At 30.5% G+C, this 17,919-nt stretch overlaps 2 protein-coding genes across 2 annotated transcripts in view; one reads left to right on the plus strand and one right to left on the minus strand.

The window, feature by feature from the left end:
* Positions 1-17,919, minus strand: part of LOC141452675 (neuropeptide F receptor-like) — a 290,310-nt gene that overhangs the window by 108,265 nt on the left and 164,126 nt on the right. The gene's annotated exons all lie outside the window — the stretch shown is intronic.
* On the plus strand, positions 9,511-12,240 carry Arl6 (ADP ribosylation factor-like 6). The gene is made up of 2 exons (XM_074125066.1): positions 9,511-9,757; positions 11,822-12,240. The coding sequence occupies exons 1-2, from the start codon at positions 9,577-9,579 to the stop codon at positions 12,199-12,201; spliced, it is 561 nt and encodes a 186-aa protein (XP_073981167.1). The 5' UTR covers positions 9,511-9,576; the 3' UTR covers positions 12,202-12,240.

Below are 17,919 nucleotides of genomic sequence, written 5' to 3' on the forward strand. Positions count from 1 at the left end.
TGAGAAAAACAAAGTGTACAAGAGAACAAAATTCCATATCAATACGTGGTTCACAGTCGGAGATATAGAACGGCCATAATTTTACAGAATTTCATGACCCAAAAAATTTTCTACCCTTTATATCTTCTACATTTATAGGTCTGTGCACAAAATAACTATCGTTTATAATTGAGAAAAACAAAGTGTACAAGAGAACAAAATTCCATATCAATACGTAGTTCACAGTCGGAGATATAGAACGGCCATAATTTTACAGAATTTCATGACCCATAAAATTTTCAACCCATTATATCTTCTACATTTATAGGTCTGTGCACAAAATAACTATCGTTTATAATTGAGAAAAACAAAGTGTATAAGAGAACAAAATTCCATATCAATACGTAGTTCACAGTGGGAGATAAAGAACGGCCATAATTTTACAGAATTTCATGACAAAAAATTTTCAACCCTTTATATCTTCTACATTTATAGGTCTGTGCACAAAATAACTATCGTTTATAATTGAGAAAAACAAAGTGTATAAGAGAACAAAATTCCATACCAATACGTGGTTCACAGTGGGAGATATAGAACGGCCACAATTTTACAGAATTTCATGACCCAAAAAATTTTCAACCTTTTATATCTTCTACATTTATAGATCTGTGCACAAAATAACTATAGTTTATAATTGAGAAAAACAAAGTGTACAAGAGAACAAAATTCCATATCAATACGTGGTTCACAGTCGGAGATATAGAACGGCCATAATTTTACAGATATTCATGACCCAAAAAATTTTCAACCCTTTATATCTTCTACATTTATAGGTCTGTGCACAAAATAACTATCGTTTATAATTGAGAAAAACAAAGTGTATAAGAGAACAAAATTGCATATCAATACGTGGTTCACAGTGGGAGATATAGAACGGCTATAATTTTACAGAATTTCATGACCCAAAAAATTTCCAACCCTTTATATCTTCTACATTTATAGATCTGTGCACAAAATAACTATAGTTTACAATTGAGAAAAACAAAGTGTATAAGAGAAAAAAATTCCATATCAATACGTGGTTCACAGTGGGAGATATAGAACGGCCATAATTTTACAGAATTTCATGACCCATAAAATTTTCAACCATTTATATCTTGTACATTTATAGGTCTGTGCACAAAATAACTATCGTTTATAATTGAGAAAAACAAAGTGTACAAGAGAACACAATTCCATATCAATACGTGGTTCACAGTCGGAGATATAGAACGGCCATAATTTTACAGATATTCATGACCCAAAAAATTTTCAACACTTTATATCTTCTACATTTATAGGTCTGTGCACAAAATAACTATCGTTTATAATTGAGAAAAACAAAGTGTATAAGAGAACAAAATTCCATACCAATACGTGGTTCACAGTGGGAGATATAGAACGGCTATAATTTTACAGAATTTCATGACCCAAAAAATTTTCAACCCTTTATATCTTCTACATTTATAGATCTGTGCACAAAATAACTATAGTTTATAATTGAGAAAAACAAAGTGTATGAGAGAAAAAAATTCCATATCAATACGTGGTTCACAGTGGGAGATATAGAACGGCCATAATTTTACGGAATTTCATGACCCATAAAATTTTCAACCCTTTATATCTTCTACCTTTTTAGATCTGTGCACAAAATAACTATAGTTTATAATTGAGAAAAACAAGGTGTGTGAGAGAAAAAAATTCCATATCAATACGTGGTTCACATTGGGAGATATAGCACGGCCATAATTTTACAGAATTTCATGACCCAAAAAATTTTCAACCCTTTATATCTTCTACATTTATAGGTCTGTGCACAAAATAACTATCGTTTATAATTGAGAAAAACAAAGTGTATAAGAGAACAAAATTCCATACCAATACGTGGTTCACAGTGGGAGATATAGAACGGCTATAATTTTACAGAATTTCATGACCCAAAAAATTTTCAACCCTTTATATCTTCTACATTTATAGATCTGTGCACAAAATAACTATAGTTTATAATTGAGAAAAACAAAGTGTATGAGAGAAAAAAATTCCATATCAATACGTGGTTCACAGTGGGAGTTATAGAACGGCCATAATTTTACAGAATTTCATGACCTATAAAATTTTCAACCCTTTATATCTTCTACCTTTTTAGATCTGTGCACCAAATAACTATAGTTTATAATTGAGAAAAACAAGGTGTGTGAGAGAAAAAAATTCCATATCAATACGTGGTTCACAGTGGGAGATATAGCACGGCCATAATTTTACAGAATTTCATGACCCAAAAAATTTTCAACTGTTTATATCAGTGGTTCTTAACCTTTTCATAGACGCGGAACACAATTATATGTATATATTTTTCTCGCGGAACACTAGCATTAAATAATTTGAAATTCGGTATTTAGCAAGAACTTAAAATTAGTGAATAATAAAAAATCAATATAATATAATTTTCAAAAAAGATATATGTATTAATTAAAATTAAAAAGGATAAATTATTACTTAGTTTTAAAAAATAAATTATGAAAACGAAATTAATCAAATAATGAACATAAAAGTACGTTGCTACAAATAACAAAAAAATGTTTTAATGAGTAATTCGTGGCTGGCGATTCTTACATATTTGAACAATATCAGGTCTTATTTGAGATGGAGCTACCTTCATTTCCTCTTCTAGTAAGTCTTTGTCTTTTCTTGGTTTTTATGTTGGTTAACGTTGAGAAACCCAACTCGCAAAGATAAGATGTTGAACATTGTATTAAAACTTTTAGTGCCTTTCTTGACAAAACTGGGTATTCTTTTTGGATAGAAATCCAAAATTCATCAACAGTTGCCCCTAAAAATTTCATTTTAAGGTTACGGTCTGTTGACAGAGAAACTAATTCTTCTTTTTCTTGTAAGGAAAATTGAGCATGCGATGTATCAAAAATGCCAAATGGATTTCGTATCCAATCATAAAATTCTACATTTAAAGATGGAAAATAATTTTCAAGTTTGGCTTCTAATAATGTTAAATATTCTGTTATATCAAGAATGATTTCGTCGTACTTTTCATTTTGAAGAGAATCAAACATATCTACTCTATTTTTTTGCATTATAAGATTTTTCCAAAGACAAAATGAACGATTTTACCCATCACTAATTCACTTCTACTGGAAAAATGCTGTAAAAGACTATGACTTAAAAAGATAGGCGAGCTTTGGTAGTAGAAAATTCAAATTTAAAAAGAAAGGAACGATTTTTTGTTTTCAATACATTTAAAATTGAAATTTTGGCGGAACACTTGGACCATATTCGCGGAACACCGGTTAAGAACCACTGGTCTAGTTAATATAAAGTGACCACATTTTCATTGAGACAAAGCGGGACAAATGGGATGAAATGAGAATTACAATTTAGTTATACATATTTTATTGTATACATTCATGTACTTGTACAAAAATGTATTTATTACCAATTATTGTTAACTATAAAAATATTTGTAAAAAATAATTTGAACATCATGATTTTTAATCAAATTAAATTTTTTATTTAAACAAAATTATGATTTTCTTTCAAGGTGATATTTTTGATCCGAGTGAATACTCGCAATAGATTCGGATCATTTATTAAAATGTCGTGAAATATTTCACATGAATTGGTCAAATTATATTTTACACTTAATATAGATTTTAAAGTTTTAATGTTTAACAACGTTTTTTCAGTTGTCCATATTTTATTGATACTAGAAAAAACACGTTCTGTTGCTGCATTTGTTCCTGGAATGGAGAGCGCGAATTCTACAATTTTCAAAATATTTTGATTAGGAATATTATTCTGTTTGAAATGAAGGAATAACTCCGTCCATTTTTTGTCTGTTTCCACATTTGCAATCAACATTTAATTTTTTCATCTGTAACATATCTTTTTGCCAATGACACCTCATCAAAAAGATCATTTTCGCAAATATTATTTTTCGGAAAATGGTTACTAATATATTCAAAAGATTTTTCCACATATTCCCATAAAATCTCTTTTTTTAATGTCACCCAATTAGACGATCCCAATGTACGAGACGTAACGACAATGATCGAACACTACCGAGTAAATCTAACTCGGTACATAGCCTAATTTAGTTTACTCTGCATGCATTTTATGTGTTTTTTTTAATGTATTTTTTATTCCTTTATATTCACCATAATACTTAATAAATAATAGGTAATATATTTTTACAGTACATTTAAAATAAGAAATTTTCTAAAAAGCGGGACATTTTTAAAAATCGGTGGGACGCGGGACAGTCCCGCCAAAATCGGGACATGTGGTCACTTTAAGTTAATAGGCTAGAGCAGGGGTCGGCAACCTATTTTAAGTAGAGAGCCATTTTTCCTTAAATAATTTTAATAAATCTTACCAAGAGCCGCAGAGATGATAGTGTAAACAACTCTGTAGATCATTTGAACTTGCAAATTATTATTTTATGATATTCAACAACCTTTAAATGTTTTAAAACTGTTCGGTAGGACAGTGGTAAAAAGGGTTGATCGTCAACTTTGACAATTTTATATATTTATTTTCACATATTCAAAGTAAATAAACGAATAAATAATAACTAAACCTTTATTTGAATGAAAATGGTGGCAGTCTTTTATAATTACGTACTTTGTTTTAATATAATTCTATTCAATTTCAAACCTATCACATTTAAAATCATTTTTGGAAAAAAATATCTTTACTTTAATAAATGAACTTTTCATTTGTTTCAATAAAATTGAAATATACAATTTATTTTGGACAGGCTGAAGAGCCACACAATTTGGATAAAAGAGCCGTATGCGGCTCGCGAGCCGCGGGTTGCCGACCCCTGGGCTAGAGTCTTGTTCGTTATCGGAATTTACCAGACAAATCGATCCACCAACTAAGAAAGGCCATGCACCACTACCCAATGAATCTAGAAAGAAGTACTAGTACTTTCTATTATCTAAGTTGTTGTTTTTCTGACAAAAAAATGATAACAACCTTATAAACGAGTATTGTGACACAATCTGATGCGGGGACCTGAACACTTTTTTTGTTTCCTCTTGTTAGGTTTTCTTTTATGTTATCCTGGTGCCCTCCGCTTCAATATGTAGAACAGAATATAGAATAGAATATATTTATTTGCCTCTTGAGTACATTTCCTCCTGGCAAGGAGTTGATAGTTACAAAATTTATAATAAAATAAATAAATAAAATAAAAATAAAACAGCAAAATCTCTAATCTCTAAAATAAAAATATTCAATTGTCATTATTACTATAGTTAAAATAGTACCCGAACAGAAATACATACAGTAAATAAGATTCCAAATAAAAAAGAAAAACGCTTTTTAAAGGAAGAGAAAAAGAAATAAAAAAACAAAATTTCAAGACGTTAACTTTTTTTAAAAAATTTACTAATTGATCTAAGAACTAATCGATTCGCTTCAATATATAGTAACTGCATAGGCTCCAGGAAAGCCACTCACTAGTATCTAAACCGTGAGAGGGTTCTCCTCACCCAAAAAGTGGGTTTATCCTCCTCCAGCACAACGAAAAACTAGAAAACTCAAAAATCCCTTCTGTATAAATTATCAAAACGGGCTAAAAACTTTTATTTTGGGGCCATTGAACCTCAAGACAAGTATTTCTTTGTAAGCTTGTAATGGGAAAAAGTAAAATAGATATTATCATTTCTTAATATGGCTAATTTTCTTCAAGTTGGAATTGAGAAATTGTTCCTGTTTATCTCTAATCGAACTCTATTGAAGTTTACTTCATGAAAATACCGAATAAAGTCTCTGGAAATATGTCTTTTTCACGTAAACATATACATTGTTTAGTTAAATTTTGTATTAAATTAACATATAGACAAGATAAATAATGATAAAGCTTAATATTATTAATCACATGATCAAATTCACATTTATCATCTTACAAAGTGCATTATATGTGGAGCACAAACATATATGCAAATGGTAATTGTGATAACTGAATGCATTGAATAATATATCATCATTATATTATTATAATTATAACTGCAGTAAACATAATGGCGCGTGTCGATTATGTACATTAGCAACGTGAAATGCACAACTGTTAGCCAAGCATTTTGCAAATGTTATTTGTTTGTTACAAAACAAATATTACTCGGTATAATAATCATAGTTGTATCTAAATTTTTCAAAAAATGTATTATGATATTAATTTTCATAATGCACTCGCCATTTTTTTTCGATATAAAAGAGACAATATATCAAGCCCAAATTTTCTAAACATCGCTAAGAAATTCATACTTTTCCATGGAAGTTGTTTGTAAATTGTCTTAGTCTTCTGCAAATAGTATCTGGCTGAAAGTAGCTCTAGCTATTTTTGTTTTTAACTAAGATTGCTCTTCTGCGGGCAACATATAATTCCTTAAGATGGATCCAGATAGAAAAAAAGATCCTGTCGGATCCATCTTGACACTAAATCAACTTAAGCTAGTAATTAATGTTCTTCATTTTTTTTGGTGACTGATTCATAGTTTCAATCTAGTAATTAATGTTGAGTAAACTCTGTTATTAAGTTTGGCGGAGAAATCAGTGTAAGCAATTAATGTGTCCCATTTTATAAAATTGAACGGAACACATTACACGCAAGTTAGATAAACTTTGAAACACTCTATATTGTAACGAAGTTGACCTGGGCAGAAAAGAAAGGCCTAGATTGTTCTAGGGGTTGAGCGACCAAAGTCGGTAACAGGCCACCACTGTGTAAACAAAAAGGGCCGGTCTCTACCTGAGCTGGAAAAGAAAGGCACAGCTGGAGAAGTTAGTCTTTGAGTTAGTCTTTGAGAGACAGTTTGGAGAGACACTTTGGAAGGAACAGTTTTGAGAGAGTCAGTGTTGCGGAGCGCTTCAAAGTTAGCTAGTTGGGCAGTTAGTCAGTTAGTGAGTAGAGCTTTGTTAGTGCAGCTGAGACTTGCAATTCAGTGCAGTGCGGACCAGTGGTCAGTCGTGGAACAGTTTTGTGGTGTTACGTAGTGAATAAGTAACAGTAAACTGTTGTGACTGTTGTAAATGGTAACTGTAATGAATAGCGTTAGTTGGTGGTAAATGTTAATGTGAGTAATGTTAATGTGTTAATAAATCAGGTTATTACTTACCAATTTAGCGAGTTTTGTTATTTATCAAACCCACACTTATTAAATTAACTAGTGGCAGGCATTAGTTATAGTTGTGAAGTTTTTAGTAAAAGGACAAAACTTTACAATATCAATTGATAGCAAACAACTATTCAAGACATTAAACATCTGACTGAAATAATAGTTTATAGATTTGTTAAGTAAATGCTTGTATCGGAAGTTGTAATTTAAGAAAAAAGTAAGTAACGTGAGATTCATTCTGCCCTAAATGTAGCGCAGAAAGTTAGTTCATATGTTTCAAATTAATTTAATATTAATCTACAAAATTAGAATCTTAAGAATCAAGTTTAAATGAAGTTATCTGGAAAAGATATCAAATAAAATAATAGATCTACTAAATTAAGGTGAATATTAGGGAACATTTGAGGAAAAAAACCCTAAAAAATAAACAAACTATTCGGTAAAGTGGCTAAATTAGTTACCGATTTACCCCAAATTTGGAACTTCATATTTAATTAACCTTAATATTATACAGGTGATGAGATTAAGTAACGAATTTTACACCACGATATTTCGTTTTGTTTTTTGTTACATACTTCCAATTGAAATTGAAAAGTTTATTTACAATTGAAAAACAGTTGCACAAATATACTTCCAGGTAGACACACTAATATATTTGGTTTATAAGGAAAATACTGTGTTTTTGAATGAAACAATTGGATTTAATTTGTAAATACCTTGTTTCTCGTAATCAGAGAATTTAATAACGTGTATTCCAATAGATTTTTAATCTGGAGATTATTTGCAAAATTTGGATCTTAAATGCAATACTGGTGTTTTATTGGCTCACTAGTTTGCTAGCGTTTTATACAACTTACTATTGTTCAATTGTGATTAGCAAATTCTGTACTGCTAATTTTATCTAGGAATGTTATTTTTTAAATTTTTCCCATAAATTAAAATAATAATAATAATACAAAGAAATCTCTGAAATAAGCAATTAATACATATAGTAAAACGTATCTTAAAAATGTAAGTAACCAAAATAATAAACTACAAAAAGTGCAGAATAGCTCATTCAGTCAGTCAACGGCGGGAATGACACCATAATTGAAATATACCTTAGCACCAAAATATTATCGTACAACTGCAATGAATCTCAAAGAGTTCCTCTACAGTACGGTAGTATCAAATTTATAATATCAATTGAAGGTGGAAATATGAGATATTTGGCTTTCTGCGATCGGAGGAGATTATCGCAAAAAATACTCAGTGGGAAAGATTCTGGATCTCATAAGAAGGATTTACATGCTAAACTGTCTAAGGGATGGTACAATAAACCTCTCTGGCTACGGTGCCTTGGGGAACAGGACTATTCCCTTCACTCAATAAGGGTGGCAAGTATATAACCTGCAAATAGCTTAAACTAAAGTTACGATTTTGGAATAAGATGGTAATAAATTATTTACCAAACTCTATAATTTATTTTTTACACTGCGATAAATAATTTAAACTCGTATGTGTGCAATTTGTTCTTAAACGAGTCCAATATATTTTTTTGGGTAATTTTTTAATGAATGTAAGTAATTCATAAGAATGGCTAAGCTACAAAAAGTTGCTAAGATAAGATTTCATTTTCTTCTGGGAAAGAATAATTACATTGTTCTAAAATGGCCGTAGGCTAATACGGAATAATTTTTAGTTAGACCACACCGTATAAAGATTTGTAGCGCCTCGGATAATTAGCTGCCACATTTATTCTCTACACAATTACCATGCTCTCTAAAAGTTCTCTCTCTAGAAAAAAGTTACCATCTTTCATCAAAATACCTGTTTTTTGCATGCAATTCTATTTCATTATATTTTTTTATACGTATTTTTTTCAATCCTATAGCCGTAAACTGCCCAAACTTATAAGCCATTCAATGGAACAATTAATACATTGCCAGCTTGGATATTGGTTAAGTACCATTAAATATTTTAAACAACTTGCAGTCATGGACTTAAATTTAATTATTGTTTGAGTAAAAAATAAACCATTTATTGTCACCAAAGAGAATTCCTTTACTTCTTGTCCGTCGGCACTTCAACAATAAATGTCCGGATCCGAAGCCAGCTGGCTCTGGAAGATGTACAGTAGTAAGTAGTGTAGTGATCCAGATTATGGGTATCTGCCCCTTTCAATGCCCCTGAACTAAGTATCCTCCCTATGTCCATGCGAATAGGACAAGAAAAAACATATTTGTCCACCAAATTCCCCTCAAAAAATAAAAAAAAATTATTTGAATAATATTAGATTGATGTGGCGCCTCGCACTACCAAGCAACTGACGGTTGCCAGGTGCTCCACAAAATAACAATACAGCCAAACTGTAATATTGATTCCATCACTGTTCAGGTTACTCTAGTTAATAACGGTCAGCTTTTTTATCTTAAGTGCATATATGTCTGGATTACTTCAAAAAATAAGCTCACTGTTTGGTATTAAAAAGAAATCAGTTAAAGTAATTATGATTGGATTGAATAACAGTGGCAAATCTACAATTGTTGGACAATTAAAATCAGAAGGTGAAAAAAATTCAGAAATTGTGCCAACCGTTGGATTAAATGTTGAACAATTCAGATGTAAGTTTAATTTCTTTATTTATAATTTACCTAACAAGAAACTAACTCCTTTTGTCTTGTGCTAGTAAAGTGGTACATTGGATCATGTTATCCAAATTTTGTGTTCAATTCAGCATAGTTGAAGGAAATTACAAAAATGTTTTATTCATATAGGAATCAATTCAAGTTTTCTGCCAACTCTAGCAGTATCCATTAAAAGACTAAGAAGATTTTAACGATATTAATTCGAAAAATTCCTTAAAATATTAAAATTTTAATCAGTAAGAAAAATTTCTGCTTTTTTCTTATAATTTCTTGACTTTACTGAAATGAAAGATGAAAAATTTTCAATTCTCATTAATTTTAATATAGACTCTCTTTTAGAAAATTAATTACTGATTTCGTTACTGATTAAAAAAAAGAAAAATTAAACAACCTGCTAAACTGTTGCTTCATCACACAAACCTTAAAATTTTCGGAATTGTTTTAATTTTGAACTTCTCTTATTATTGGAGAAATATTCAATTTTTAATGGTGAGATTTCTCTACAAATTAACGTTTTAAGTCTCTGGGTCAGAAAAAAATGGTTTTTGTAAAAGGTATGAAAGTAAAAAACATCTCAAAAACGAGAAAAATATTTTAGGAAGCTTAAACTTAGTTTCAGTTAAGTCTATAACTTAGTTTGGTACTTTCCTCTTGGATATTTATTCCATTTTATGGCAGCTATAGCGACGGCAAGTTTTACCTTTTGTACTTATTTCACAAATAGCACTATTTGTAAAAACTTGTTGTGAATAGCAAATATTAAGTGTCGCTTAAATTCAATTCTGAATAAAACATCTTGTTCACAAATCGGTCTCTCATGAATTCATTTCTTTTCAGCTTTCTTATTTCATCTATTTAGATAAGGACCTGTTAATTATACGAAGTAGTTTTCAGAGAAATTATTTTAAAATTAATTCTGGTCTGTCTTATTCCTTCTAATTTCTTTTTATAGTAGTAAATTATCGTTAAAGGCATGATCCATTTAGCAAGAATACCAGGTTGGAAAGAACTTCAAGAACTGTATTTATTTTATTTTTCTTTGTCTTTTGGATTTTTGTGTCCTTATTTTAAATTTTTATAAACCATAGTAAAACTGCTTCTTTGCTTTTCCCTTTTTGTTGCTTGTCTGAAAATGTTTAAAAATCCAAGCTTTCTAATGTAAGTAGTAATTTTTCTGAAAAAGATTAGAAAGCCATAAAATGGTTTATGCAATACCTGTCCTTCCCAGGCTTGACTAGCATACCAGGTTGACCCGTCCGGACCAAATCCAAAAGATCTACGCCCTGGAGTTTGCTATACTAGAATAATTTTGAAGAAACTCAGGTAGTGTAGGATATTCAACAGGAATTGAAAAGGGATGTGAAATGAACATTAAAATTACTAAGGATATTCTTTGAAAAATAAAGTAAAACTTAGACAATTTAAAGTTGTCCTATGTTAAAATAAGTTTATAAAGTTCAGATGTTGTTTTGTTTTCATCTTTGAAGCAATCTGACCAATCGTTGTACCACATGTCTGTGAATCACAATGTGATTGCCTTTCTTGTGAGGCGTTGAAATTGGCCTTTAGAATTTCTGTCAAACAGTAAACAGTCACATCCAACTGAATGTGAAGGGAATAATGTCTAACTTTTTTCCTTTAACAAGAAGTCATCAATGTATGTAGACTTAGTTTTAGACTCTAAATCCAAATGCGTATGACCTAAATTTCCTATTTAGGCTCACACTGGTGTCGGTAATCTTAAATCAATGTTTTGATCTGTAGTGTGTTCACTGTCAAAGGGAACGAACTTCTGAACATAAGAGCAAACTCAGTTGTATTGAAATTAGGGTTCAGTGATGTTTCCTGTAGCTTGGGATATCCAAATACCCTCAGAGACAACAATGTCTAATGTCCATTTCTTAGAATGATTGACATCAACTTGACCTAATATTTAATTAGTTTCCTAGAGTTTTTAATCTTACTTTAGAATCCATAATTACTGTAACGCGTAAATTACTAATATTTATTTTATGTATTTATTTATTTGTATGTTTACAGATCAAAATGTATTATTTACAACGTTTGATATGTCTGGACAAGGAAAATATCGCTATATATGGGAGAAATATTATAAAACATGCGACGGTATAATATTTGTAGTAGATAGTAGTGATCGTTTACGACTGGCTGTAGCCAGAGATGAATTACATCTGCTTCTACAGCATCCGGACATCGCCTCAAGAAGGATACCAATATTATTTTTAGCTAATAAAATGGATGTAAGAGAAGCGCTGTCCAGTGTTAAAATTGCAACAGCTTTTGGTTTAGAAAATATAAAGGATAAACCGTGGCATATATTTGCTACAAATGGACTAACTGGTGAAGGTTTACAAGTTGGGGTTGAATGGTTTACTGAACAGCTGATACAAACATTGTAAATGAATTTTTTTTTTGTAAATAATACTTTCATAAATAAATGTATATTTTTGTAATTATTACAAATGTTACTTTGTTTCGTTTATTCTTAAATTTTTTAATCATTTACAATTACCTAATTGCAACGTCTGGTAAAAATAAGAGAATAACCAGCGAATCCCTAGTTTATTTGAATTAGCAAATTGAGATAAAAAACTTCTATTTTTTGAAATGAAGTTCCATTTCTTAGGATGAGTGAAGAACAGTTTTGCTTTATAAATGGATTTGTAAAAGTGGGACCTAAGCTCCTTCAGAAAAAAATAGGCGATTACTTTACTTTAATTTACTATGCTAGTCAAAAACTGGTTGAGTTGAAGATAAAGCTTCTTACATCTGTACAGCCACTCAAATATATAAATATATAGTATAATATAAGAGCTGATTACTCTTGGTTATTACTTAGTTAACCTGCTGGTTGGTGCACCATAAACTAACATTATTTACTCAACTGACGCTTATATTTTATGAAAATAACAAACTCCATCCGAAATACTGGGTTAAAAATTATCAATTATCTAGTTAAATGGATTTACAGTGGATTAGTTGGTCTTATTAAATGCATTATACGTCCCAATTATTATGAACACTGTTAATTATTTATATACCGATAATGAATTCAATTATTCTATAGATTGTAGCTGCTCTAATTAACTACAATATCCATTCAACACATTTCCATTGTGCGTGTACTAATCTCCACCAACAGGAAATAAACAATATTTTACGCTTCTTCGACATTTTATTAAACCTGTTACATTTTAGTAAATACAGAAATGGCCAGGTCTGCAATTGTAACTACCATTTGCATAACTTTTCTTTTTTACTTCCCAATTTATGAACAGTAATATTTTAGCTCTCTTCCTTAAAATAGAAAGTGAATTATATAAAATTGTTACAAGTTTAACATTTAATTTTTTTTTGTTAACAAACGCTGATAAAAAATGTGTTAAATTTTTTATTCCATCATAATTAGATATCAGGAAAGAATTTATATATTCCTTCGGCTTAAGTAAAATGGATTAAATTAGATTCCAAGTTGGTTGGCTAGAAAACCAACCACGCTCACTTCTTAGAAGAAGGTCCATCGTGGCACTGACCAGTTAGAGCGACTTTTCCAATCTTGCCTGTTTTATTAGACTCAGGAGTCTTTAGAGGTGTACTTTGGCAAAGTCTGGAAGCATGGGTGGAAGGGTCGAACCCTGAGCTGTACCAGGAGCACTTCGCACGATACGCGCAGTAATCAGTTCCTCCACTTTCAGTCAGAACTTTCACAAGCTAACCTCTACTAAGCAATGCAAGTGTTTCTTTAATTAATAAGGTCTACAAGCCGGAGAAATTAAGTATTATTTTTGCATCTTTGTTTATATGTATATATCTGGCATTGTCCATCAAAACAATATCAGTAGTAATGGTCACATTTACAGATCAATTACATATTTATATTCTCCATTCTTGTAATTACAACAATAAAGCGAGTAATTTAAAATTCTTCACAAAAGTTTTATCTGTCTATCTCTCTGAGAGAGGTCTCTAGAGCTTTTCCCATCTTAGAAAGGCTTGTCTTTCCCCTTTCCTTTAAAAGGCTCCATGCATTCCAAGCCAGTTCCCTAATCCAATGGAGTACAAAGAAGTTTAATACCATACAAAGTGGATCTATCTCCCTCAGTCCTTATATTCATTCTCACAAAAAAATTTTTTGACATTGCTGAAATAAATGAGAAAACCGGGTTTACAGTCATTTTGCCCGGAGGTAATATACCCTTCTTATCAAACTTCTGTCTTAGTTACTCTAACAGCTGTTCGCTTTGCCAGTCTTTCACCGACAAGTTGAGGAATGAGGTGGAGAATTACATCCGTGCTGGTTGTGGGGCCAGACAAAAGATATAAGCAATTTACATTTTAACAATCTCCTTGATAGAGACCAAATTAGCTAGTACCATTTCGCCATAAACTTTGCAATTTATCGCTTAAATAAGAGACCAGCTCTTGATTCTATTTGACGGTTAAATAAATTATTATTTAAGATGTTCGAAATAATTTTATATCATGTTTTGGAAATTTAAAAATCCATTGCAATCGTTTGAAAATTCTGATAAGACAGTTTTGTTAACAAACAGTTACAGTTTAAGAAATATAGTTTTGATTAACAGCTTAACACATACGAATAGAAAACAGAATCATGCACTTCAGAATAAAATTCCCATAGGAGTAGGTGAGAATTTTCTAATACTGTGCCAGCCAGGTAGAATGCAGGACCACAACCAGAAAAATCTGGATGTTAGCGTGTTACGTGGTAGTAGCCATTAATGTTCAATGTGCCGTGACTTTATTAAGTTACATCAATTACCCTTTGCCATACAACGGTACCGTTCTAATTAGGGTATTTTGAATGTTTGGCTCTTGTAATCGCTGGAGTGGAAATTAAAAATAGCACCAATGTAACCCATTTAATTTAAAGACTCATTTGTGACAGCATTATTTTTCTTTTTATAACTACGCTAACTAATTTGTAGTTATTAGTTCATAGGTTAGCATATAGTTAGTTATGTAAATGCAATTGCTAAAATGAAGGTCAGTTTAAGCTACTCCGACCAGCAGGTTAATGGTAATTACCTAGAGTAATCAGCTTTCCCATAAATTACAGGCAGTTTTAATCAAAATAAAAAATCATTGTTTAACAAATTTGGTAACAACATTCTGAATTTCAACTAAGGAGGTTTAAATTTTATTGGCGTGTCATATTATGGATAAAATGATTATCTTGATTTGAAATCTAACACAATGTGATAAAGATTTTATCAAGAAAACAACAGGGAGTTAAAAAAAAATCCAATTTATCACCTTAACTTTCTTTAAATTAAAATTTGAATGCCAAAAATATAGCGTAGAAAATCTAAGTGCGATAGATCGTGGCCATGTAAGACGCGCTATTAAAAACAAGTAACTTCAAAGTTTGCAAACAAATATTCCGTGAATTTAATGATTAATGCTCGTGATATTTATAAATGGATTTCTAAAACTTTAAATTTAAATTTATTCTGCCTGATGATTTTGTTGATTTATAAAAACTGTCTAGTAATTAGACTTTGATTTGCTTCACAGAAAAATGAGGATTTAGTTAGTTTATAAGTGCAGTAGCCATTCTTTTTATAACTAAATAACATGAATCGACTGCATTCTCCAAGATCTATTTTACCTCTCTACTGGATCATTGTTTACACATAAATTTAGGCTTCTGAAAACTTATTAAATGTGTAAGTGAAAGTATGTGTGTTAATGATTTCGAGTTTGCCATTGGTTCTCTAAACTAAATAGTTGCACAGACAACTATCAATTGTATAAATGTTGTACTTGTGATTAGGGTGGGATATTCGTAGGATCATCCAGTTTTCCTTAAAGGAAAAACAAAAGAATTACTATAAATTATAAGAAAATTGGAAGAGAATATCTAAGATAAAGTTGAATATTCATTTTAAAAGTACACATTATGTGAACTTATTGAGGGGAAAAACTTCTGAAACGTGAAAATAACAATAAAAAAAACAGAAATGCAATTCAGTATTGCAGAATATTTCCAAATCTACTTTTTTAAAAAAATCTTTTTAAATCTTCTAGGTACATGAATGCATGAATCCTTCCACAAGTGTTTAGACTCCAGGCAAGGAGCTTTGACAGGGTGTTCGCTTGCCAAGATAGTTCATAGGCTTTTGGTTTTCCAGTCTCCTTTTAGTGATCTGCGGTAATAAAATCATGCTTAAGACTAAAAATGAGAATACTTGAGCTTACCAAGGCATTGAAAAATTTGTTTTTTCCGGTTTGATTAACAGTACTCGTCTACTGAAAAATTAAATGTAAAGGTCAATTGTACGTTTTGAACCTTAGTAATGAGTGCCAATACCTAGTTATTTTTTTTTCGAAACAACAAAAATAAATACATTAATTTGTAAATGGTTGTAATATTTGTAATTTTAAAACAAACAATGAAAAGCTTTTGACAATTCATTTCAACTAACTTTTATTAAACAAAATTATTTTGACTTGGAGACAGCTAGTAGGTGGAAATATTTTCATTCGTTACCGCAAATGTATAATTTTAACAAAGTTTAACCTATCACTCAAACGCCCACGACGTAACAATACGTACAATTCAATTGTGTGCTTTTAACGACGTCAAACACAGAAGCTTAGGATTGTCACTCAATTAAACGTTTCTTAGTCAGTTTCGATCTTTTATCTTTTTTTCCAGTAAAACCATTCTAAATCAAAATATAAAATGTAATTTTAAGTGGATTATTGAAAAAAGTTCTTCTGTTTAGGGAAAAAATAATATTTCCTTCCCTATATTAGACTTTAGAAGTTCTTGTTGATAAATACTGACTCTGATGTGGCAACAATCTGTAACTTAAAAATTATAAATGAAGCCTCCATTCGCCTTGTATCGTTCTTTATCTGACTGTAATTATTCGGATAACAAGAACAATTAATTATGGCATCTAATAACTTGAAAAAATGAATTAGACAATTGGACTTTTAAGTACATTCAAATTTAACTACTCTGATTGCAAGACATCCTGTGTCCTTAATAGAACATAAATTCCTAAGGTAAGCTGCCCAAATTAAATGAACCTTACAGTAGGCCAAAAGTACTGCAAGTTAAATGAGTAACATTAAATTATTATATATTTAAGGAACATTACATTTCTAGAACCCAACATATTTGAGAAGAGTTACAGTCAATTTTAGAAATTTTAACTGAATACGAAAATTGAAATATCAGCGTTGTAAATTTAAAAACTTGTTAAATGAAATTCTTTCTGAAAGAGCTTATAAAACATGACTTAACTGACTTTAGTGTAGAATTTTTAAAACATACTAGCAAGTTTATAAATAACAGTAAGTCCCTAGAAATGATCTAATTCTTTTAATAATTTATAATTCAAGGTCCAGAATAATAATTAAAAATCATTCATTTAATTTACATAGTGTATTACTGTCTTAATAATCTTTTCATGTTTAATTAAATGAAAATTTAAGACGCCACGAAGCGTGTTATGATCAGTAAAACAAAAACTGAACAAAAAATCCATAAATAGGAGGTTGAATTCAATCGGTTTCTACGTTCGATTAGATTGTTCTGTATCATGTCTGTGATAATAAATATAAATAATAATGTAAATATCTTTTCAGCTAACGAAACCATTGAAATATATTTGTTAAACTTAATAAAACCTTCTCAAGCTCATATATGTGTAGCATATGTATGTTCTAATTTACTGGTGTGTCGTACATTGGCTAGCAGATATTGGGAGCCTTATTTTCTCTTTAAATATCACATTAAATATAGTTCAGAGACATAGCGGATTTCAGCATCACAAGGGTTGAAGACATTTATAAAATGTTAACCTAATCCAAGGTGGATATTACAACCAAATTCAAAAATCTTGGAGAGTATTATGCCAAATTGAACCGAAAAAAATATATCATTGCCATTATCTTACGACACCTGACATGTTCTGAGTAATAAATCCATTCGCTTCTCTTATAATATTTCTGAAATGAGAAAACTTTCTTAAACTGTGATACAGTTGATTAAAGTTTCTTTTTCGAATGAGGGAAGTTAAAGCCATTGGTGAAATAAAGTTAGAATATTAAGGATGGGAACAGGAGAAATTCATTACTGC

This window comes from Rhodnius prolixus, unplaced genomic scaffold (genome assembly GCF_049639745.1).
Source record: "Rhodnius prolixus isolate KJV_2025 unplaced genomic scaffold, Rpr scaffold_3, whole genome shotgun sequence".
Lineage (NCBI taxonomy): Eukaryota > Metazoa > Arthropoda > Insecta > Hemiptera > Reduviidae > Rhodnius > Rhodnius prolixus.